This window comes from Dermacentor albipictus, chromosome 10, assembly GCF_038994185.2.
Source record: "Dermacentor albipictus isolate Rhodes 1998 colony chromosome 10, USDA_Dalb.pri_finalv2, whole genome shotgun sequence".
Taxonomy (NCBI): Eukaryota; Metazoa; Arthropoda; class Arachnida; order Ixodida; family Ixodidae; genus Dermacentor; species Dermacentor albipictus.
This window is the reverse complement of record NC_091830.1, coordinates 47,052,119-47,074,931: the sequence shown is the minus strand read 5'-3', so window position 1 is coordinate 47,074,931 and position 22,813 is coordinate 47,052,119. Positions and strand designations below refer to the sequence as shown.

Below are 22,813 nucleotides of genomic sequence, written 5' to 3'. Positions count from 1 at the left end.
TGAAAGAAAATGGAAAAACGCTAAGTCTGTAGCCCAGGAAAATATTCGTTTCAGCAAAGGAAAATAAAGTTTTCCCTAGAGCAGAGGTTCTCGCCTAAAATAAAATATGGGGTTTTACGTGCCAAAACCACTTTCTGATTATGAGGCACGCCGTAATGGAGGACTCCGGAAATTTCGACCACCTGGGGTTCTTCAACGTGCACCTAAATCTAAGTACACGGGTGTTTTCGCATTTCGCCCCCATGGAAATGCGGCCTCCGTGGCCGGGATTCGATCCCGCGACCTCGTGCTCAGTAGCCTAACACCATAGCCACTGAGCAACCGCGGCGGGTGTTCTCGTCTAGATCTCTTCCATTGCACGTTCTAACGTCATTTTATACGATAAATAAACGAGTGGCAACAGAATTATCTTCTCGAAAAAAAATGGAAAAACGGTAAGTCTATTACGTTTCCTTAGCCCAGGAAAATATTCGTTTTAGCTAAGAAAAATGATGTTTTCCCAATAGCAGTGGTTGTCGCCTAGATCCCTTCCCGTGCACGTTCTAACGTCATTTTATGCAATAAGTGAACGAGTGGGGACAGAATAACTTTTTCGAAAAAAAAAATGAAAATGCGGTAAGTCTGTAGCTCAGGAAAATATTCGTTTCAGCTAAGGAAAATAAAGTTCTGCCAAGAGCAGTGGTTGTCGCATAGATCTCTTCCCGTGCACGTTCTACCGTCATGTTATACGATATATAAACGAGTGGGGACAGAATTGGACAGTGGGTACAGCCCAGGAAAATATTCGTTTTAGCTAAGAAATATAAAGTTCTGCCAAGATCAGTGGTTGTCGCATAGATCTATTCCCTTCCGGGTTCTAACCTCATTTTAAGCTATATATAAACGAATGGGGACAGAATAATTTTCTCGAAAAAATGGAAAAATGGCAAATCTACAGCCCAGGAAAATATTCGTTTTAGCTAAGCAAACTAATGTTCTCCCAAGAGCAGTGGTTGTCGCATAGATCTTTTTCCGTGTACGTTCTACCGTCATTTTATGCGAGAAATAAACGAGTGGGGACACAATAATTGTCTCGCAAAAAATGGAAAAGCGGTAAGTCTACAACGCAGGAAAATATTCGTTTCAGCTAAGGAAAAAAAAAGTTCTCCGAAAAGCACTGGTTCTCTCATAGATCCCTTCCCGCGCACGTTCTCACGTCAGTTTGCGGGGTAAATGAACGAATCGGGACAGAATAATTTTCTCGAAAAAAATAAAACCAGGGAATTGTTCTATCCCCAATCGCTTAAATAAACAAACTGGTGCAGAAATATTTTCCCGAAAGAACAAAAGAATGTTAGTATACAGCCTATGAACATGTTCGTTTCAGCCAGGTAAATTAAGTTGTCTTGAAAGTACTGTTAGTCTGCATATATCACTCCGCGCGCACCCGCTGGCGCCTATTTACGTGATAAATAAATAATAAGTACAGATTAAATTTCTCGACAAAGGTGAATCAAACACTAGGCCAATAGGCGTTGAAAATATATTCGTCCCAGTTAGGTAAAATTTCGCCCGAAAGTACTGGTTCTTCACTTCGCATGCGCTGACGCCGATTGATGCGATAATTAAACGAATGAGCACATATTAACTTTCTTGATAAAATTCTAGCTTTTCGCTTCAGCGACAGTTACAACCACGGTACTTAGACAGCGTTTTTTTATTTTTCGTCAGCGATGCAGGCACGGTTATTCGAGCCATACTTACGAGCTGAACCCTTTACCCACTGTGCTGATTGAACGGCACCGTAACCGCTTTGTAATCGTCCGCCAGTAGCTTGGTGATATGGGCCGTTACCACGCCCCACGTTCTCGCCGGTCGGTCAGCCGATGAGCTAAGCGTAGGGCCTCGTAGAATCGTAGTCGACTCTCAAATTACGTATTAGAATTACGCTACCACGGCTTGGTAGCGCTGTGGGGTGATCGGATGTACGGTGATAGGGGTACGCGCCGTTAAGTTGCTCTTTTCAAGTGAGCTTGGTCCGCTCATAAAGAAGATTACAGTTATTGGGCCTCGCCAGTTTAGTTCGATTCGCTCGCTGAGCGATGGTCAAAGAATACTCACGGGACAACTCAAGTGTGATTGTGATATTTTTTAGGTAGTAAGCAGATCCGTCGCAAGTAGTAATCACCCCGTTGATTAGGAAAATGAAGTCAGACTAGACACGCACGAGGGTACTTCACGGCAGGTTTGCCTCACGCGAGCGCAAGCCTCGATCCTGCGTCGAATCCAAACTAAGTCGTTCCCCAGCCGACATTGGCTGGTCATAATTACCAACGGGCAATGGAACCCAGTATGTCAAAACTGCATTGGCCACCTAAAATCACATTGTTTGGGGATGCGACGGCCTCCCAGGTCGCTCCTGCCAGCTCCCTCACAACAGACGTGGGAGGAGCTGCTCAGAACGCCGGATCAAAAACCAGAAAAAGCCCTCGTAGCCTGGGCCGAAAGGGTCGCTCCTCGTGAGGGGCCATCCTCTAGGGCCTGCCAGATCATAACAGAGCAGAATCTCAATAAAGTTGTTACCACCTCCACCATGGCAGGTTTATTTCGAAGCTCCTACACCTTCCTACACAAGGCAAAGCAGGTCAATGGGCGGGTCCAAAAACACACACGCAAATGAAAGAAGCAGCTCCGCATATAGGCTATCTAAACCATTGCAGCGTTTAGTTTATGAGGTTCTGCACGTGTGCAACATCGCAATGACGACAAAAATACAATGCAGTAGTTGTGCATTATGAGAAAAATGTTCATCAAATTGTTTATAGATAGAATAAGAGCTGCCGGGAATCGGATGTATGTAGCAAGTACGTGCGGCTCAAAACTAACGCTGGCAGGGAAAAGCATAGAAATTGTGCCTTTAGAACGTCTTTGCGGTGACTTGTAAATTCTCAATAACATCTGTACACTTAAATGACGGCACTTGCGCGACAGAGTCAGAAACGTAGATTCTATACATGCAACATATTTGCAAGGTTTAACGGAAGCCCTTACCGGAAGCGCACAACTGCTCGTTCTATGAGAAAAAAGAGGGTGCAGCTTGTAGGTCGGAGCACCTGAGAAAACAGCACGAAGGTACTGGCGATATATCCGTACCAGCGGGTCTTCCCTTCTATAAGGTGATTACTTAGCCAATGCAAAATGCCAACGAATGTCGTGTACTTTTTTCGGCTACTTAATCAATAATCAGGCTTCTTTTACATGCGCTGACATAAATGACCCGCCTGTTGAGAGACCCATCAGCATTCATCTAGAAATTTTTATTGGACTCTACCAGTGGTATGTCTTCAAAGAGCGTAGTCAAAATTGCAGTTGATGTCACATGCCACTTAAGGCTTCCTTGTGCGTTGATGAGGCCACTGGTTGCGGAAGTTTTATGATACTTACTTTGTAGAGCTTGCTGTTGAAAGCATCCAGAACACTCACAAGAACAACATTCAGGAGCATTTAAACCTGGAATGTCCATAAACCGTTGTCGTAGCCAGGGGAGGGCTTGAACCCCCCCACCCCACCAAAAAAACGTTTTGGCGAATTTTCCCACGGAACAGAATGTTTCAGGAGGTGGGCTCTGAAAAAGCGACATGGACGAAAGGGAATGTCCGAAGGGGGAGGAGGGGGTTGTCAAGTTGCCGTAGGTGACTGCCGTGCTCCATGGAATCCGGATATTTTCCAGGTACAGCCGGACAGCTCAGCGCTGGGCCACTGCTCTGGGATGAAGCAGCATGGCTTTCGCCTTCCTCGCCGAGATGGTCAGGTCGATGCTGCACAGGTAGGTAGCAGCAGTGCCAAGGGCTAGCTGTAGGTCCTCACGTGCACTCTGGAGGGTCTGTGGTGGCCCTCACATCTCCAAGGTAATGTCGTCTGCATAGACTGGGACCACACGGCGACGTGAGGGTCGATCGGCAGGGCAGCAGGCAGTCGGGCCAAGGTCAGTTTCAACAGTAAGGGGCTCACAAGTGACCCATGCGGCACGCCTGCAGCAACCGAAGGGAGGGTTCTCTTTGATCGTCCCACACCTACCGTGATGGTGCGATTGCTCAGGAACGATGCGAGGAACTTCAGCAGGTTGCCACACATACCAAGAAAGTCCGGGGCCTGCTGTACGACTGCATGAGGTAAGCTGTCGGATGCTCCATGTACATCGATCAGCAGGAGCAGCACGATGTCTGCGCCGGCCTTGGCGTCCTCCAGGGTGGACACCACGACTGCGATGGAGTCTGCTGTGTACCGCCGACGCCGGAAGCCCGTCTGCTGGTCAGCCAGGAAGCCGTGGGCATGGGCCACCCAAGTCAGTTGGACCAAAGCAGGGGCATCCATCGCCTTGCAAGCAGCAGAGTTGAGGGAGCCCGGCCGGTAGGATGACAATTCCCCAGCCGGCTTTCTGGTCTTCAGGATGGATGTCATGATGTCACGACTCCGGCACCTGCTCTGACCGCCAGGTGTCGTTGAAGTGGTCAAGAGGGTGCTGCTGCTCACTGGTGGCCAGGTTTCGGAGCAGCTGGGGCGCCACTCCATCTGCTCCCATTGCGCTGCAGCGTTTTGCTCGCCTCAGGGCTGGCTGAAGCTCGTGCAGTTGCAGTAGCTCCTGGCAGATGGCGGCAACCTGGCTTGTTGTGCATGCTGGGTGCAGGCTGTGAAGGCAGGTGCACGGGATGGCAGAGGGCAGTCCGATCAGCAGGATGGCAGCAGTCCGCTTAACTTAGAACGACAGAAATTCGAACTAGTTGGTAAGGATTCATAATGCTAAGAAAGGGTAAGGCGTGCAGACACAGACACAAGAGGAGAGAAGCGGACAACACGAGCGCCGACTATCAACTGAAAGAAGCACTGAGGTCAAAAAATAAAGAAGACACAAAACTCATCTACGCATGCTCTGGAAAGCAAGCACGACGTGTCAATCGCGCACACGTGCCGGTCTACGTGAAAGGTGACTGTTAAGGCATTGGATCTCTTTCTTATGAAAAGTAATCGAAGGCTGACTCACGCACGCACTTCCACCATTATTGATATCATGCCTCGACCATATGACGCGTATCTTCATTCCTATGCCTGTACAACATCGCGCATTCATCTAACTTAGGCGTAGAGTTACAATCATGGCACTCTTGGCAATGTAAGGAAAGATTAGAAGGCCACCCACCGGTTTATTGGCTTTTATGTTCCATTAGCTTCTGATTGATACGCCGCCCCATATGCCTTCACACAAATGACCACAGCTGAAGGGAACTTTATTACTACACCCATACGACAGTCAGTAAAATTGTTCTTGATGTGCTTCACTGGACAATTATCTGTCCTGTTTTTGCCTTTCACCTGCTCCTTTTTCACTGGACGGCGCATATCTTACGTAGCTTATGGGGAGCAGTGAAAACGACACAAACACCATATCGTCTTGGCACTCTTTAAAGCCTGTGCAATACTGCATGAATGTTAGGAAAAGCAACTACTCTTTTCTTGCCATTACTGCTTTCTCTAATCAAGTCTCTCCCCCTTGAAATCGACTTGTTTAGGCTCAGCCACAGCTGCCGCTGATACGCTAGGATACCCTGCTCCCAATAGGCGCCAGACCTCTGCATTAAAGCTCGCGTTCATTTTGTGCGTGCACGATCTGGTGAGAGAAGACTTAAAGCACAACATGGCAATTCCGTTTTTTACTACTTTGGAATGCTTCCATTGAAAGTTTAACAATGGCTTCGAAGACCTAGGGTTGTACTGCTAACGCACGTGATTTTGTTCGAAGACCAAGGATACATTAGAAACTGAATTACGTTCTGTGTGAAATTCCTTGGTAAACTTTATTCCTCCTCCATAAAGTTTAAGTTCCTCACTTACTGAGGTAGCAGCGGAATCAATTTTGTCCTTACTGCAGAAAATCAGGTAATGTTCAACGTACTGAAATACCTTAATATTACAATCACCCAAGGCATTCTCTGAGCGCCCGTCAATCTCACTAGAGTAAAGATAGGGGCAACCTTTGATCAAATACATATACCTGATTTCTGCAGAAACATGCCATCTCTCCACCAGACCAGCGTCGACTTAAGTACATTGAAAGAGTTTCTAGAAACTCACCCGTGCAAACACCGCATCTATCTATAAACAACGACTCTTGCACTTGTTTTTTGATGCACTCATTTACGGAGCTAACCAAACCGTCAAGCAGCAAGAAGTAATACAAGTCTTCTAATCCATACTTTAAAAAAATAAGTTATGGGGTTTTGCATGCCAAATTCACTTTCTGATTATGAGGCACGCCGTAGTGGAGGACTCCAGAAATTTTGACCACTTGGGGTTCTTTAACGTGCACCTAAATGTGGCCGCCGTGGCCGGGATTCGATCCCGCGACCTCGTGCTCAGCAGCCCAACACCATAGCCCCTCAGCAACCACGGCGGTTTCGAATCCATACTAAAAGCTGTACAATCACATGGATTTTTCCTAGTCAAAAAGTGAAGTATTGCCTGGAAATTACGCAAGCTAAAGATACCTGAAAAAATTAGTGAAGCTAAACAGTTCTGTAGGCAACTAGCCACACCGATCTGCCATGTTCTTTTCTCTGACACTGACACGCAGGAAAAGGAATCTCTTGTTTATAGATCTTCAGTGAGAAAAACAGTTCTAAGGTGAGCGATATTGCTTCCTTGACATTAGAGACAATCCTACCTAGATTTTCTTGACAGGAGGTCAACCGCACGTTGCTTAACGACCGAAGGCTTGAGTTTTACCAGCTGAAATTTATTTTCTATAGCTGACATCGCTTTTACGGAAAACATATCACCTAGCGTAATTACGAAATAACCTTCCTTGCTTGATATTACTGGTCTAAGTTTATGCTCCACAAAGTAACTAACCAACGGTCGGACAAGTTCAGACGTTTTAATATGAATATCGGATTGTTTGATGCTCGCAATGCACTCTGAAATAAAGCACGAGCGTTCTTCTTCCGGGCCAAACCTGGTTATGCAGCTCGGTAGGCTTAAAACGTCAACGGCTTTTATGCTGTGCTTAAAGTAGGGTTTAGTATGTAAAGCAAGTATTTTGCAATGGGTATCGCTTAAGTTGGCGTCTCCGAGAACCTGAACATTGTTTGTTGGTGAATTATTGAAAAACGGTTTCCTCTTACTTTGTTGAAGCTCAGGAACTTTCAACCTCCAAAAGAAGTCCGCATGCTGCTCGGCTAACCTGTTCCAATTGGTGTAAAGGTGGTTCGAATGTCAACCGTCTCACAGGGTTGCGCAACACAGTATCTGCTCTTGTGCCCGTGTCTGCACGCCTTACTCCTTCTTTGCATTATGAGTCCGTGGAACTGGAGGAGCAAAGCGGTCCGCCAGGAGTTCTGTAAAGGCCTCCTCGCTGATTCCTGGCGAGATGGCTGCGACGAGGACAGGGTGACGGCTCGTCCTTCTAAGGGCGATGTACCTGAGGAGTTGCGAAGCCAGAAGGCCACTCGACCTGTCCGCGATGCTGGAGCACAGGCTCACCCACTCTGGCATCTCCTGAGCCGGGATTGTCGTCTGCAGCAGGCATCCACACGTCTGTAATTGGTCCAGTGCTCTTCACTGCCTGTCCGGATTGCTCTGCGCTCTGTGCGGCACCTGGAGGCACGAAGGTTGAGCACGAAGGTGGAGATACGGAGCAGGGGCATCTGGTTGAGCAGAGCACTGGACAGTGGCCACCTGAGCGCACTCCGAGATGGCACTCAGGAAGTCACATCCATCGACCACCTCGCTGCAGCACTTCCTCAAAAAGAACCAGTCTGTGACGGGCTGTGTTCTGGTCCTCATCCTCCTCCCGGGCACGGGGGTAATCACGATGGGGAAGAGATCAGACCCCCCATGTGTCTGGAGTCGTAGCGCAGGAGTAGAACCGCTCTGTAGTGAAAGTGACGTTGGTGACTGTGCTCACCCGTGGACAGAACTCGAAGTACCTCGTTGTTCAGGATCACCTGTCCAGCTCTGCTAATGGCATCGGTGAGGCATTAGCCTAGCCAAACTTACTATTCTACGAACACATTTCAAAATATTTTGGTGAAAGCGCTGTGCTCAGGTTTCTCATCTGCTTTTTGCAAAGAAATAATTTTTTTTCTTACTTTGTCATGTTTTTAAAATGCAGAGTAGGCCAGATATATGAGCTTGCCTTCTCTAGCAACTCTACCTTACAACACAGGGCAAGCCTAGTTATTGAATACATGGTAACTGTTGATGAACCACGTACGATTGGATGCCATAGATTCAGCCACAATTAGGTTTCATTTACTTACAACTGTATCGAGCACTAGAATGTTATAAAAAATTTTCCCCATTCAATTAACAAATTATTGTTGTGAAGGTGCATGTGACACCAGGTGGCGTTGTCCACCAATGTGATGTGCACTTACAATTGCCAAAATTGTTCAAATTAAAATGCAACAACGTCACTATGCACCTGTATTTCGAGGAAACACTCAGTAAATGTTTGTGCAGTTGTCTTGCAGCGCTATCGGGTTACACTGCGCAGCAGCACACATGGGAAACGCGTCCCGTGGAGGTACAAAGCTGGTCAAAGTGCGCTGTTTATGTTTCGACAGTGCTGCGGTAAGGAAAACTTCGTCAAGGCGGAATTTCAGCGATAAATGGAATTGTTGCTTCGTCGTTCACGTCGTTTGCTGCGGTCTGTTTCGGCGACTACCGATACCCAGCACTGGGTCAGCATTTTTCGGTACCGGTGCGGAGACCCAGGGACACTGGGTCACCGCACTCCGTTGAAAATGACGCTGGCGGCGCTGGCGCCGCTGCTCACGACCCAAATTAAAAGTTCACTACAGGGTGTCGCTGGCACTGCTTAATTTATATTGCGCGTCATCAAGTATCATTAAAACAAGGCCCTAGTTACACGTACCATAAGCGATACCATAAAGCGACTTGAGGTTGCATCGGGGCAGAGGCATTCGCGTAGGCTGATCGCACTGACGTCTTACGGCGTGACCGCGAAACTCCACTTTCGTAAATGACAATGACTCTACGACGACAAGGCTTCACCGACGCTGTGTACGTGCGCCTCATCGGTGCGTAGTCGTTACCGCATCCACATTACCGAATGCTTTACATGTCATTTTCTTTTCGAGCCTATAGTATCAGTGAGCGAATAATCGACAACCGGATTACTTGGTAGCGATTCAATATGAGATAAGTAGCTGGAGACCATGGCGAGGACACCGAAGGAAACCGAACAGGAACCAAGCTTACAAGAGTACACAGCTACACGCAACGCAGCTGTACTTCTCAGTGCGGTTGTCCTGCGCTGGGCACCTCAGAAGACAAGTTTACCTAAAAGCGTAGACAGCCTACCGTAAAATGATCATGCGCTGCGAGCGGCGCGCATAGGTTACGCCGGTCAAAAGTGGTAGCCGTACAGTCTAGCTTCACCGCAGAGCCCACAGACTTCCCTACAATAATTACTATCAATCAATCAATCAATCAATCAATCAATCAATCAATCAATCAATCAAATGTTTTATTTCCAACGAACTTGTTGGGGGTCCTCCAGGCGAAAAGCTGCGACATACAGCTTGAATGTGCCTGAAGGCCCTCACATGGCAGCAGTAAAATACAAATACAATATACAAATACAATACAATGTATTGTATGCAAATACAATAAGTTACATTTACAATAGTTACAAAGATCGCATTTCAAAAATTTCTTTACAAAAATATGCTCTAAGCTGTTTTCGAGTCAAGGTATTTGTCATAATTTCTTTCCCAAATTTATTTAACAGTGAAGGTAGCGTGTGTCTTAGCAACTGCATGAGGTAATTTGTACGCCTGTACGGTACTAACCACCTGTCCTTGCTGCGGGTACGCGCATCACTTCTGTCATATTCAAGTCGTGATGTATTTTTTAAAACTATTTGAAACTTTTCGGAGCCGAAGCAAAAAGAATACAGTAGCCTGTATTCGTAAATGTTAGTTACTTGTATTATGTTATACCTTTCAAAAATTTGCGCAGTAGAATGGAAATAAGGTACATTCGCTATATGTCGAAGTGCTCGTTTTCGAAGTTGAAGAAGTGCATGAAGATTACGTTTCGGGGTGGTAGCCCATACAAGCTCACAATAATTCAGATGCGATTGAAACAGGGCATAATATATGTACAACTTTACTTTCTCCGGAAAAAAATGACGGCAACGGGACAATGCACCTGCGGCAGATGACAATGATTTCATAATTTGTTCAATGTGATATGTCCAGTTCATATCTTCTGACAGCGTCACGACCAATACTTTGTATTTGGTTACAATCTCAATGGGCGCGCCATCCAACAATAATTCTTATTATTCTAACAATAAGCGGCAGGGAGGGAACCCTGCCGCTGCGATGTTTTAGCTACCATGGGAATGAGGGCTAGTGCACGGCTTTGTCTGATCTTCGTGCGTGTGGTTTCCGACGTTCTTCTGGCTTCGTTACGCTTTTCCTGCTTTCCTTCACCAAAATGTCCAAGCAACCTATGCTTTCTTAAATGTGGGAGGCAATAAGAATCTGTGAACACACATAATTGCCGCTGATTGCAGCGGTTCCGGTTGTCTGTGCGTAGGTGGTGTAATGATCGCAATATTTTGCTTCTGTGCTAGAGGTCTGGTGTTTGAATCCTGCCTTCCGTCAGTCAATTTCATTGTTTCTTCTTAATTATTTATGACGCAGTACTTTCTCGAACAGGATGAGATTGATAAGTCAAGAAGTCGCATAAGTGGACACTAAAGGCAAATACTAAGTAAAGCTAAAGTGAAAGATTAGTGCTCGAGAATCTCTAAGGCATAAATGTTATTACGAACAGAGCCTTCATAACCGAGAAATCGAGGTAAATGCAGGACATGATTACAGAGTCCCCGGGACATTCAAGCACTTGTCCGATGACGAAAGCACTCAGTTAAATTCCGTCGCTAGTACTCAGCCACTCGTTGCAAAAAACATCCTCATATTGTACTTTAAGATGAAATAAAATGCCAATTGTCCAGTTCCATTTCATATTTGGAAAACAGAACTTATTGAAATTACCGTTGACAAGGTCGCGTGCGGTCAAAGGTTTCATTTTCACTCGAGTCTGCGCCGCCCACGCTTTCGCGTTTGAGTACTTTCCTGCTCGCGTAGCGCTGCAGTGCTTTTGCTGCCTCGCTCAAAAGTTGCACAAACTGCAAGGAACAGAGATTTCAACTTCCATGTCATGTCGCGGCATGCCCGAACGGTCTACGCCACTTGACCAAAAAGCAGCTATCTACAGAGGTGAATCCGCCGCTCTGGCTTGGCTCAGTGCTGGCGTCTGTCAGGCGCCGTTTTACTCCCCGACAGCAGCAGAGGGCTGTAATGGCGTATGCAATGTTAGCACTTTCCGGGATGGGTGGCGGAAGATTTGAATTTCGGAAAAGTTATTCAGACCCTTCAAATACAATTTTCTCGTAAACAAAGTCTTTTCTTCGCCCGAAACAAGCGTTGCGAGGTTTCGGGAAAGGTATTTAAACAGTCCACGTCGACTTAGTATTTGCCTTTTGTGTCCCTCTAAAGTCAGGAGCCTGAAGTTTAGGGAAATGTATGTGCTATCATTCCTGTGCTGGTTGAACCAAACTGCTTCAAGCTCCCATTGACAATGGCGCTACAGTGTCTTGTTTTATGAGATGCTATGGCGGAGCCAGTATGATCGGCGGTGTTCGGGCGTGGGAACAGAACCCGTACAGCGCTCAGCGATTGAAACGCTATACTCGGACAACATAGCGGCTGATACATTTTTGAGCCACCGGTGGGCGCTGGCGACACTGAGACGATGCATTTTGGTGTCCCATGAAAGCGAGAATCTCTTTGATGCATCGTAACTGCATTCGGCCTCCTCAGCGATCCCCTAGTGATCATCGGCCAGCATCCTGTCTGAGTATCCCGTCTCAATCGCTGAGCACTGCCCTCTATCATGACAGAGCTGGTAGCAAGAATGCGTTGCACGCTAGCTTGGCGACCGGCAGCTTGCCCGGCTATAGTCAAGGCACTGAAGAATGTGGTCCGAGTTCGCGCCTGTGCGAAAACGAAAAAGGGTTCGCCCACCGCACAATAGTGCGCATGCGCAGTGGTGCCAGCCTGTCGCTTCGATGTTTGCAAGGTCACGCTCAACGCGCCGAACTACACGGTGAGGGAGGGGGGGGGGGGGGGAGGGAATTATTGGCAATCCTGGCGCAACGATATGACGCATGTGATTTTGCCGGAGGTTCCTTGGCCCGCTCGAAACGCCACACTGTAGCCATGCATTCAGTTACGAAATAATACGCTTCCTACAACAATTCAGTTACCTTTGCGCATGATTCGCAACGAGCTTTCTTAGTATGCCTAGCAGCCGATTCAGGTGTCCTACTCGACGTACGAGCCCGAGGTCATTTGGCATTCTACAAGTTTATCTCCAATATTTTTTCTAGTAACCGATAGGATCTGTTTCACTTATACGAGTTGCACTGTTCGAGAAAATATGAAAAGTTCGATTGGAACGTAGGCTCGTGTTCAGGAATAAAAAAGCGAATTAGAAGCCTAAAAGTAGTGTCTTGCTAGGCGACTCAATTACACCGACACCTACGATGAAGATTGACACAGCCGAAAACAAAGTGCGAGTATTTGTTTCACTAATTTAGGTCACCGTGTATGAACGCATGCGCGGTTTTTGACAATCCCAACGACAACGTCGTGCTATGTCTGCCCGGGCATTCTTTAGGTGAAGGTGTATGAAAGTGTAATTAATGAAACTGCAAATTTAGTGCAACCTTAAGATTTATGTCCAAGCACTTCGGAAGAAAAAGCCTTTAGAACATAAAGAGTTTGAGCATTTGTAGCTACAATTATTTTGCGCCTTGGGCAATTTTGTACGCATTGTACAAAAACAGAAGATTTACATACGGAATGTTTATTTGCAAAATAACATTCATAGATATCTCGATCAAACGATCTCCTCGTCAAATATACAGACAGCCGTATCAGGCATTTGTCATGAGCACAGCCAAATAATCTGATACAAAGCGCATTCCTCTCACCACCTATGAAAAGTGTATCCACTAATGAAATTTCTACTGCACAATGAAATCACTAGTACACGCCAATGGTACATGTACGTCTGAACCAGCCCACTATTTTGTCAATGTTCATTCTGGCTCTGGCAAAACGAACTACCACATAACCCGCTATCACATGCATTGCAAATGAACGTCGCCTACAAAATTGCCTTGGCTGAAGTGCGTACCTATCGCCACTTAGCACGCTTCTCCTGAAGCATGCAAGTTCAATGTTATAATAGAACCCGTTCTTAGGTTGATAAAGTTTTCAAAGCCGCTGCATGTGCTGACTCCACCTCCGCGTAATAGCCATGCACACACTTTTGGGGATCCACGAGAACCACCGCGAGGGCGGCCCTGAAGAACGCTTTATGGATTATCGCGCCAGGAGCATGCACGGCCAAAAATGGGAGCCCATGCCACATGCAAAAGCACACTAGCCTGTGTTCGAGCGTCCAGAACCCATCTTCTGTCGTGAGAACGCTCAAACAGACAGAACAACCATTGTCGGCACACCCGTACGTGTCCGCGATGTGATCAGGCAGCAAGTTGCTCGACAGCTCCGCAAGAACAGTCAAAGGGTTGTTCACTTGCGCGGGGTCGTTCACGCGATAGAGTATCCAAGCGTTCAAGACGCCCAAAGGTGCAAGCCAAGAGTACATCATGGCCACGCACTTCAGTCGTTCCCGTGGGCTGGAGAGGGCACTAAGGGTGCTTCGGATGGCGCTGATGGCGTAGGCCTTGCTCAGGTTCTTCACTGGCGGAAGCCACGACTGCGCCAGGTCGTCCAGACACACAAGTGATTCCCTTCGAACCTTGCGCAACAAGCAGGATAGCGTTTCTATATCTTTATGTGTCATCGCAGAAATTAGGAAATGCTTCGAGAACTGTCTTATGTGAGGCTGTTCGTCCGTAGTTGCCGCGATATTAGCAGTCGACACCTGGCAGGTTTCTTGCTTGCGATACGTATAGGGCTGTTTGCATCTTGTCCTGGCGTGAACGAAACAGAGAAAACAGTTTCTTGCGGCCGGTGAATACTTGTTCGGCGTTCAGAAGTGAAGTTGGTACTTACGGGAATCCTCTCTCAAGATAGTGCTTCGAGTTGTTGGCACAACACCTTGTCGTCGGCCACTCTTACGTGCCTCGGAGATAGGCCGCTTTACCTCGGAGAAGGCACGCGTTGAAAATCGGTTAAGCCGAGACTGTCCTGGGATTTATGCTTGGCGGACAGAAGCGGAGTCCCGAATGAAGCTGACGGTTGCGGGAAAACACAATTCAGCACCATCACGTAGCGCATGTGCGAACACCCTCCAAAAAAGGCGCTACGTGAAATTGACGGCGCACTTTTGCATCTCCGTGCGGCTGCATCGAAGCTAATGTTGGAACTGATTATGAGCTGCCAAGCTGTGACGTGAAAGCTAACGCAAGCAGTAGCACGTGATCGTCGAGATGTTGCACTCGCTTCAAACAAAGGCACCCGCCGTGGTTGCTCAGTGGCTATGGTGTTGTGCTGCTGAGCACGAGGTCACGGGATCAAATCCCGGCCACAGCGGCCGCGTTTCAATGGGGGCGAAATGCGAAAACACCCGTGTACTTCGATTAAGGTGCACGTTAAAGATCACCAGGTGGTCGAAATTTCCGGAGTCCTCCACTACGGCGTGCCTCATAATCAGAAAGTCGTTTTGGCATGTTAAACCCCACAATTTTTTAAACAAGGGCGCCAAAACTGTGCGGTATAAACTCGCACGCGCACCGAAGCTGTTGCTTTATACGCTGGCTAGGGGCACCACATAACGGGTGGGTACAGTTGATACTACAACATAAGCACATGTATACAGTAAAGTTGTACAAGAAAGCTGCATTTTCCCAATTGCATAAAAGCAGAAAGAAGACGTGAGAAAAGCAAGTTATGTAATACCCCTTGAAGAAGGGTCTTCAAGGAAATTAAATTGAACTGAATACGCTGGCAAAAAGTTCCTCCTTTACAGCTTAATGTCACGCCAGAGCGAGCCAGCCCAATTGACTACCTTCGGAGCGGCACAAACGTTTCCTATCTCACGTCGGAGGAGCTCGAGCATAATGTACGTCCAGTCTTGGTAAAAAATTGGAGGACGCTTAAGCTTCGCCTTCAAGAGTGGGACGCGATAGCGTTCCCGTCGACCCGCCAAGGGGTATAAGACAGTGCGCTACGGCACAGCGATCACTTACGATGCGCCCCGCATCGGACTTAGCGCCCACCTATCACGCGGTGAGCGTCGAGCAACGCAGCGTTCGGCGCGGCAACGAAACGTGCGCCTGAGCGAACGGAACGAACCAAAGAACTCGGTGTCTCGGAGGGGAAACGATCTACGCCAGCCAAACGTCGTGATCGGCACGGGCAGAGAGATAGATAGTAATCTAAACCGGGAGCACGGCGAAGCGTCGTCAGGGGAGAGGGAGTCCCGCGACGCGCCTGGCAGTGGTCCCAATGCGCGCGCGGCGCGCCTCCTGTCGGGGCAGCGCCGTACATTGAGAGGAGGGGGTCTTCTGTGTTTGCCGCAAGATGGCTCTGCGTGTGCGGAAAGCGCAGAAGAAATGCAGCGAAAACGCACTTCGCAACTCGTGTAATTGTTACTTCTGTACGTTACATGTTCATAATTACCGATATACACCGCAGTATAACTTTCCACGGCTCGTTTCGAAGGCAACACCGCATTCACTAGAGGCGCGTTTGCACCGCTTGGAAGCATCGAACTCGTGGCTGAGTGGTAGCGTCTCCGTCTCACACTCCGGAGACCCTGGTTCGATTCCCACCGGGCCAATCTTGGAAGTTGCTTTTTATTTATGAAGCGCCTGCCGTGATTTATCGCTCACGGTCAACGCCGCAAACGCCGACGCCGACACTGACGCCGACACCGACGCCGACGACACCGGCTTTTCTGCGACACGAGCTCCTTAACGCTATCGCGTTAAAAGTTACGAAGCCGCAGCGACCGTGGCCGGAGCAGCCCCGCACCGCTATCGCGGCGCTGCCGTCAATGACGCTCGCCGGTTGCGGAGATAAAAGAGAGGGCGGACATTACCTGTGCGAGGCATCGGAGCACATAATTAACCAATTGACGAAGGTTCGCTAATTACATTCTTCAATAAATTATGCCACATATATCAGTTTACGAATAGTAGCCGGTGAGATTGCGAGATTGCAGGGTGGGCTAATTAAGAACAAATTAGGGCAATGGAAACGGGTTTCGAGATACGCGTCGACAAACTCGCCGTGAATATGAACTGTTCTTCCACTCCCTTTTCTAACAAGACGCGTTACTATGCATTCAAGCACGAACGTAACGGGAACGCCCGTGTATTTATTGTGAACGAAACCGCTATACACACAGGACGGATAATATAAATAATAATATTTGGGGTTTTACGTGCCAAAACCACTTTCTGATTATGAGGCACGCCGTAGTGGAGGACTCCGGAAATTTTGACCACCTGGGGTTCTTTAACGTGCACCTAAATCTAAGCACACGGGTGTTTTCGCATTTCGCCCCCATCGAAATGCGGCCGCCGTGGCCGGGATTCGATCCCGCGACCTCGTGCTCAGCAGCCCAACACACAGGACGGAGGGAGACGATAACACAGGGCGGTACTTACAACTGTCCGTTCTCTTGCAACCTCAGTCCTGTGTCTGCCGCGGTTTTATTCACAATGTCTCACTGATTCGGTTTGTGCCGTGACGCAATTAAATTAATTCGTGGTTGTTTGTCATTTGTTGAATATTTGTTCCGCTTTCTCCAGCATTTAATACATGCTTTTTTGAATAATCCGGCTCAATTAGGCGAATTATGCTATTGATCACAGGCATTTTTTTATATATTCTGTAAAACTTCAAAAGTATCTCTCCGTATGGAGACACTTTGTGCTCTGATGTTTCGAACCGGATATGCAATCCATGTGGGCAGGGAAATAGAAACGAGGCCTAACTTTGGTTTTACTGACTGAAGTTCATCCTATAGTTGCAACTGTCCTAACGACCATTGTTGAAATTAGAAGCTTGATGGCAACCCATCTAGAAGGGAAAATATTTGCAGGCAGAAAACGCCAAGCCAACTACCGATGAAAAAATATTAGCAAATATAATGACGATTTGCTTCCCGCAAGAGTGGGGTAGCCTTGTAGATAAAATTGGCAGTTCCGCCTGAAAGTTCAAGCACTGAAGCTGATAGCAAGCTATAGGTTCGTACTGAAGCTCCCAGGAGGGTGCTGCCAATACGCGGGGACAATAGGCCTTGGTGCGACGCCGTCGCTCTCCAAGCAACTGCCGGTGGATGGATGGACGGATGGACGGACGGACGGACGGATGGATGGATGGACGGACGGACGGACCGACGGAGCGACAAAAAAGAATGAATAAAACCACCCAATCACTATTTACCTAAAGGCAAGAAAAATCACCAAATCAAAAGCAGAATCAAGCTCAAAGCATGCACAAAAACTTATGATTTCATCGCCGCCACGGAGGCCCGACAAGGACGTCCATTCGCCACGCAATCTCACCTCCAGGCCGGTTCGCAGGGCAAACAGCGCCCTCTCAATTCTACTAGGCATCTCACCTCCACCGCGTGACAGCCCGGCATTGCGCTATCTTCGGGATCGGCCCATGTAAGGGAGTTTTTTTGCTTAACACGCCAATGACACGAAAATTTCCTTGCACGGTAAGGTATACAGCTTCGCTGTTAAAAGTCTCTGAGCACACAACGCACACTTCTAACTGAAACTCTTTCACAGTTACTGGAGCCTCGGACAATGAGGAAGACGAATACATCAAAATGTTTTCGTCCGCCTATTGTTGCCTGCGACAGACGCAGATAACGACGTAAAGCCTCAACCAGACGTACGCGTTGGAACGCGTCCACACGCGCCGCGCTCACTCGACCTCGCGTCGCGCCCGGAGGTAGAAGAGGGCGCGCACCCAAACGATGCACGAGTTGCCGCGCGCGTCGCCGGGCGCTGTGCTGTGGTGGTGCAATGTTGCGAGGTGCCTGTGTTCAAAGCAATCCGAGCTTCGCTTAACGATCACGCTAAGCAATGTGCTAAAATCTCAATAAAGCACAATAAATGTTAACTTAAAATTAGTTTTTATATTCAAAAAAGATATTGCAGGGCTGCTAATGTTTCAGTCAGCTCAACTGCGACTTAATACCGAGTATTGTTAACACGGCGATACCTGTAGCACCGTCGGCATAGCGTCACTCGCATGCTCTGTGCCTTACGCGTGCTACTTGCTTTGTCAGGTCCCGAACTTCGGGCGATGAACATTTCGTTACTAATGCACCCGTTACGGCTGAAGGCTTCAGCGGCTGCCATCATAAAAGAGCGAAATCCGCGTTGAACTCAGAACACAAAGCACGCAGTTTGCCCGTGCTTGCGTGCGCGCCGCGCGATGAATCGTTCCGGAAGTCACGTTGGTTCGGCGTGGTCACGTGAGGCGCGATGGGCAGGTGACGCGAGCGGTAGCTTCCGGCGCGGGCGCAAGACTCCTGGCAGTGCAAGGTCTTCACGCCCATGCGCGTCGTCATGCGAGGCAGCCTCCGCACCTGACGCCGTACGCGTTCAGACGCGGTGCTGCGCATGCGGCCGCGTTCCAGCGCGTACGTCTAGTTGGGGCTTAAGTGTCCGCGCCACCCGTCGTAGCGCAAGAATGCACCAAACATATATTCACCTTGTGCGAGCACCTGCGTTCCCAAACCTCGCAACCTTTGTTCTTCTAAACGCCGCTTGAGAGGCAGACTATCCTCCACGAATGCAAGCTCTTTTCTTTTACGAGCTAAATGCCGCGCGCGTCGGAGCCCCAGAAGAGCTGTATGACCAGGAAATCGGTGCGAAAACGCAGCCAGACGCCAGCATCGGTGACACGTCTGAACAACAAATATTCCGGCACCGTAAATATAGACCGCGTTAATTTGAATGCTGGCGCTTCGTTCGTTTTCCAGTGCAATTTTTGATGGCAGTTCCTTGAGGTTTGCATAGCCAACAGAAAAATACTTCTGAACATGCTCACCCACACCGCGTCATTTGCTCGGCGTCCAATTAGCGTCTGTTCGTCATCCTCATTGCGTGCCGTGCAAGAAAGGAGTTGAAAACAGTAATCTTATGAACAATTAGGTTTTTGAAGCGTTCCGCATCGTCAACGCAAAGGATGTGGGGCCATCTTCTAGCTTAAAATGAAACCCCCTTCATTTCTCGGCGCCGTCTGTGTAGGCCTAACAGTATCAAAGCAGAGAGCTGATCTCAATAACAAGAAAAAAAATTGGCTAAAGGCTTAGCTTGGTTAAGCCTGGAAGATTGCGAAAGCAATACCCTTGGTTGCGCCTTGGTTCGGCTGATGGTGTGGACATGGTTGCCCTTTGTTAAACTTATGGCTATACATCTTCCGACATAGCGCAAGGCAGCGCGCCGACCACTGTGAGGAGCCGAGCTGTAGCCCCATTTATCCTCCTAGCGTGACGTCACACCAGTGAGCGCCCTCTCTCAGTGGCGCCGCAGCAGCGGCGCGCAAGGCTTCGCCTCCACCATCGATGCCGCGAGCTGGAGCCCCGTCTCTCGGTCTGGCGTGACGTCACACCATCGAGCGCCCTCTCTCGGTAGCGCCGCAGCAGCGGCGCGCAAGGCTTCGCCTTCACCATCGATGCCGCAAGCTGGGCCCCGTCTCTCGGTCTGGCGTGACGTCACATGGTCACGTCACGCGCAGCTGTGTAAGGAGGCGCCACGACCACCGATGGGCCGATAGTGCGAGCAGTATTGCTTTCGCAATAAAACATACGTGATGTGATGCCCGCTACATGAGCTGACGCTAAGCGATGGCCGATTTCATCTTGTATTTGTTGCCGCTGGTGTGGAGAGCAAATAACGAGCCTGAATTCGAAGCGAGAGCATGCGAGGGGCATGCGAAGCGCCATGGCTAGTAGTATGAACTACAACCTGCACAATGTAAACAGACAGCACAGATTACGCTTGGTTGTATAATATACTCTGTACTAAAGTGTAAACGAAAGCCTACTAGGTGTGTACTAATTATGTTTTATTATGAATGAAGTACTGATATTGGCTGTGGAACTATACATAACAATGGTTCCTATTTTTCTGTACGGCCTGACTAGTTTTGAACTTTCTTGGGGGCGATATTGTAGCATGAAAGAGAGGAGGTTGGAACAGAAAGAAGTGGCGCTACCTTGAAAACTTGTTATCCAGGGAACTTATTAAAAACACGGGGAAGGCAGGCAATGGAAATTCAAGACTAGCAAAGCGAGAAGGCAAAAGCGGGAGCCAACGTTTTGAAGAGTGGACTTGCCTTCAAAAAGACGAGTCCACTTGTCGAAACATTTGGTTTCCGCTTTTACTTTGTTCTCGTTTTGCTCATTGTCTATAGATCTTAGTGGCACTGCGTGATGCTTCTTGCAATAGCTACTGGTACGCTTTGCGTTCCGAGTTTCCGTATCTGGACAGAGCGAACCCGGCATCACTCTGAAAAGCATGGCCTTCACGATTATTTTGTCAACACGAGGAAGCCGTTGCTGTGCGTGCAAATTCATACTGTCCCGTGTCAGTGCTCACAGACAGCTATGCGTTTTAGCGTCGAATAAAAATATATTTTTTTGCTGCACTATTTCTGATCAAGACTTGACAGCCCGCTGTACCACGCGTACAGTGTAGCTTGTAATGTATATTTCAAACTCAACATTTCGTTGTTAAGCCAGGAATTCACTCACACGAGGGAAAGTTATTCCAGAGATAGGCGAAAAAGTACGCACGTTCTTGGTATATTTCAAATTTTTATTTTTGCAAGCAGAACATATCTCGAGATTTCTCAAGAGAAACTAATGTCTTTGTCAAATTTCATACGAACAACATCGGACATTTCCCTTGGATACTGCCAAGGGCAGCAGTAAAACTAAAGGCTAGCCTTTTTCCCACCTGATACCAAGGTTGTTTAGTGCACACATCACTCAGCTCAAGGAATGATCGGACAATTAAACGCCCCTGACAATCAATAATGTTGGTACTGGGGCGATCTAAAATAGCAAGCACGTTCCCGTTTATCTACTCACTCAAAAATAAACCTGGCGCAATAAAAGTTTGAATCAATAAATGCCACGATTCCTGGCCTTTGCCTGGTCCTGCACTTCCTATGGCACTGAATGCACACCTCGCCAAGCTTACACAGTTAGCATTTGAGATTTTCTCAGGGTGAATAGCTACTGTTGGCTGCTGCGAACGCGGAGTCCAAGTCGCCATAAAACCCAAACAGGCACTGCTCAAGATCACCAAGGAGAAAGGTAAGGGCGCTCGAGAGGGCTACACGATGATGTAAAATTCCCTGGGCATAGACAGCCACAAAAGGAAGCCCACTCCATCTGCAAAAGCACATCACGTCGTGTTCTTCCTGACGGCCATTCGTTCTCGCGAAAACACTGAGACCCACGAAATCATCTCTGGTAGTGTAACCGCATTCTATCCCACCGTAGTTACGCTGCAGCTTTTCCTCCAACGCCACAAAAAATTCTAAAGCATCACGCATACTGACTTGCCGCTGGAGTCGGTACAGTGTCCACGGACGGAACATGCCTCGGGGTATGAGCCAAGAGGTGAGCATGGCGACGTACTGGAGGCGCTTCTGCGGGTCGGCTAAGGCTTGAAGGCAGCGGTGTATAATGCCAGCGGCGTGGGGAACACTTTGTCTCCTTAATTGCGGAAGCCACGAGAGACCCATACCATCCAAACATGCTAGATCCTCCGCCTTAACGCCGTGAAGGAGGCAGCAGAGCGTTTCTATCTCTTTGGAAGTCATGGTGAAGGCTACGAGAGGGGAAGAAGGCGGCCTCGGTACAAATGTTCAATGGGGGCTGCTGCAGTGCCCGAGCACAACAGTGGGCCACACCTTCTTGGTTCAGGTAAAAAAAAAGAAGAGGAGGCGGGGAGCGAGCCGGACACGTCCTTCCCACTGCGAAGAAAACACAGGGAAATGGTTTTAGCGGGAAAATAACTCGTTTTCGGCATGAATTTACTGCATATAAAGTATGTTACTTACCGGAAGGCCCTTGCAGGACAGCGCTTCTAGCTGTTGCGGCAGCACCTAACTGGGGGTGGCTGTCGTGTTCCTCGGAAATGGACCTGTTACAAGCTCATTCGAAAGCCGGTGTGTGCCTGCGCTGTCGTGGGCTCGACACTACATCTGCCCGAGAAAAATGAGGTACGCGAGGAAGTATTACGGTTAAAAAAAAGCTTAAGTGCTATCTATACACTGCCATCGAATGGCCCATGCGTGAACATCCCTAAAATTGGGCTTTCTACAAGATGTAGCTAACATTTGATTATCAATCCGAAGGTAGTGAAAATGCTGTTCGAAACTTACTGGGAATCACCAGTTCTTGAAAAACACATTTACGCACCACGGCAGCATTCGCGCATGATAGTTGAAGCCTTGCAATTTCCTGATATGCGTCATCTTGCAACTCGCGGAAAAGAAAGAATTGGTCTGTGTAGCCGTGAGCTTTTTTCCGGTTCTAAATGATAACAGATACGTTCAAGCAAAAAAAAATTACCGCCGATTACGTTACTTCCTAATGCGAAATTTGAGCGCAGCAAATAAGCTGTTTCACCTTTTCGATAGATTGAGGCAAAGAAATCGAGCAACACATGTATGCGCTATCACAGAATTTTTTTTTTATTTTTCACACGTATTCCTTT

At 48.1% G+C, this 22,813-nt stretch overlaps 1 protein-coding gene and 2 long non-coding RNA genes across 5 annotated transcripts; all 3 read right to left on the bottom strand.

Annotated features, from left to right (window-relative positions):
- Positions 1 to 3,724: 3,724 nt before the first annotated feature.
- LOC139050311 (uncharacterized) lies at positions 3,725 to 4,440 on the bottom strand. The gene is made up of 2 exons (XM_070526544.1): positions 4,057 to 4,440; positions 3,725 to 3,862 (listed from the first exon to the last, which is right to left on the bottom strand). Exons 1-2 carry the CDS (start codon positions 4,438 to 4,440, stop codon positions 3,725 to 3,727), a joined length of 522 nt encoding a protein of 173 aa, XP_070382645.1.
- An 8,486-nt stretch (positions 4,441 to 12,926) lies between these two features.
- On the bottom strand, positions 12,927 to 14,464 carry LOC139051087 (uncharacterized). The gene is made up of 2 exons (XR_011509222.1): positions 14,160 to 14,464; positions 12,927 to 14,077 (listed from the first exon to the last, which is right to left on the bottom strand). It is a non-coding gene; the product is annotated as an uncharacterized lncRNA (long non-coding RNA).
- A 6,598-nt stretch (positions 14,465 to 21,062) lies between these two features.
- Positions 21,063 to 22,531, bottom strand: LOC139050275 (uncharacterized). Of its 3 annotated transcripts, none has more exons than XR_011508827.1 (3): positions 22,516 to 22,531; positions 22,155 to 22,298; positions 21,063 to 22,067 (listed from the first exon to the last, which is right to left on the bottom strand). It is a non-coding gene; the product is annotated as an uncharacterized lncRNA (long non-coding RNA). The 3 variants fall into 3 exon arrangements; XR_011508826.1 differs by lacking the exon at positions 22,516 to 22,531 and adding an exon at positions 22,479 to 22,494; XR_011508825.1 differs by lacking the exon at positions 22,516 to 22,531 and having other exon boundaries at positions 22,155 to 22,471.
- Positions 22,532 to 22,813: the final 282 nt, after the last annotated feature.

Coding starts and splice junctions, on each gene's coding strand:
- LOC139050311 (XM_070526544.1), bottom strand. CDS start 4,440: ATGACATCCATCCTGAAGACCAGAAAGCCGGCTGGGGAATTGTCATCC. Junction 3,863..4,056: donor TGAGCAATCGCACCATCACG/GTAGGTGTGGGA, acceptor GGGCCACCACAG/ACCCTCCAGAGTGCACGTGA.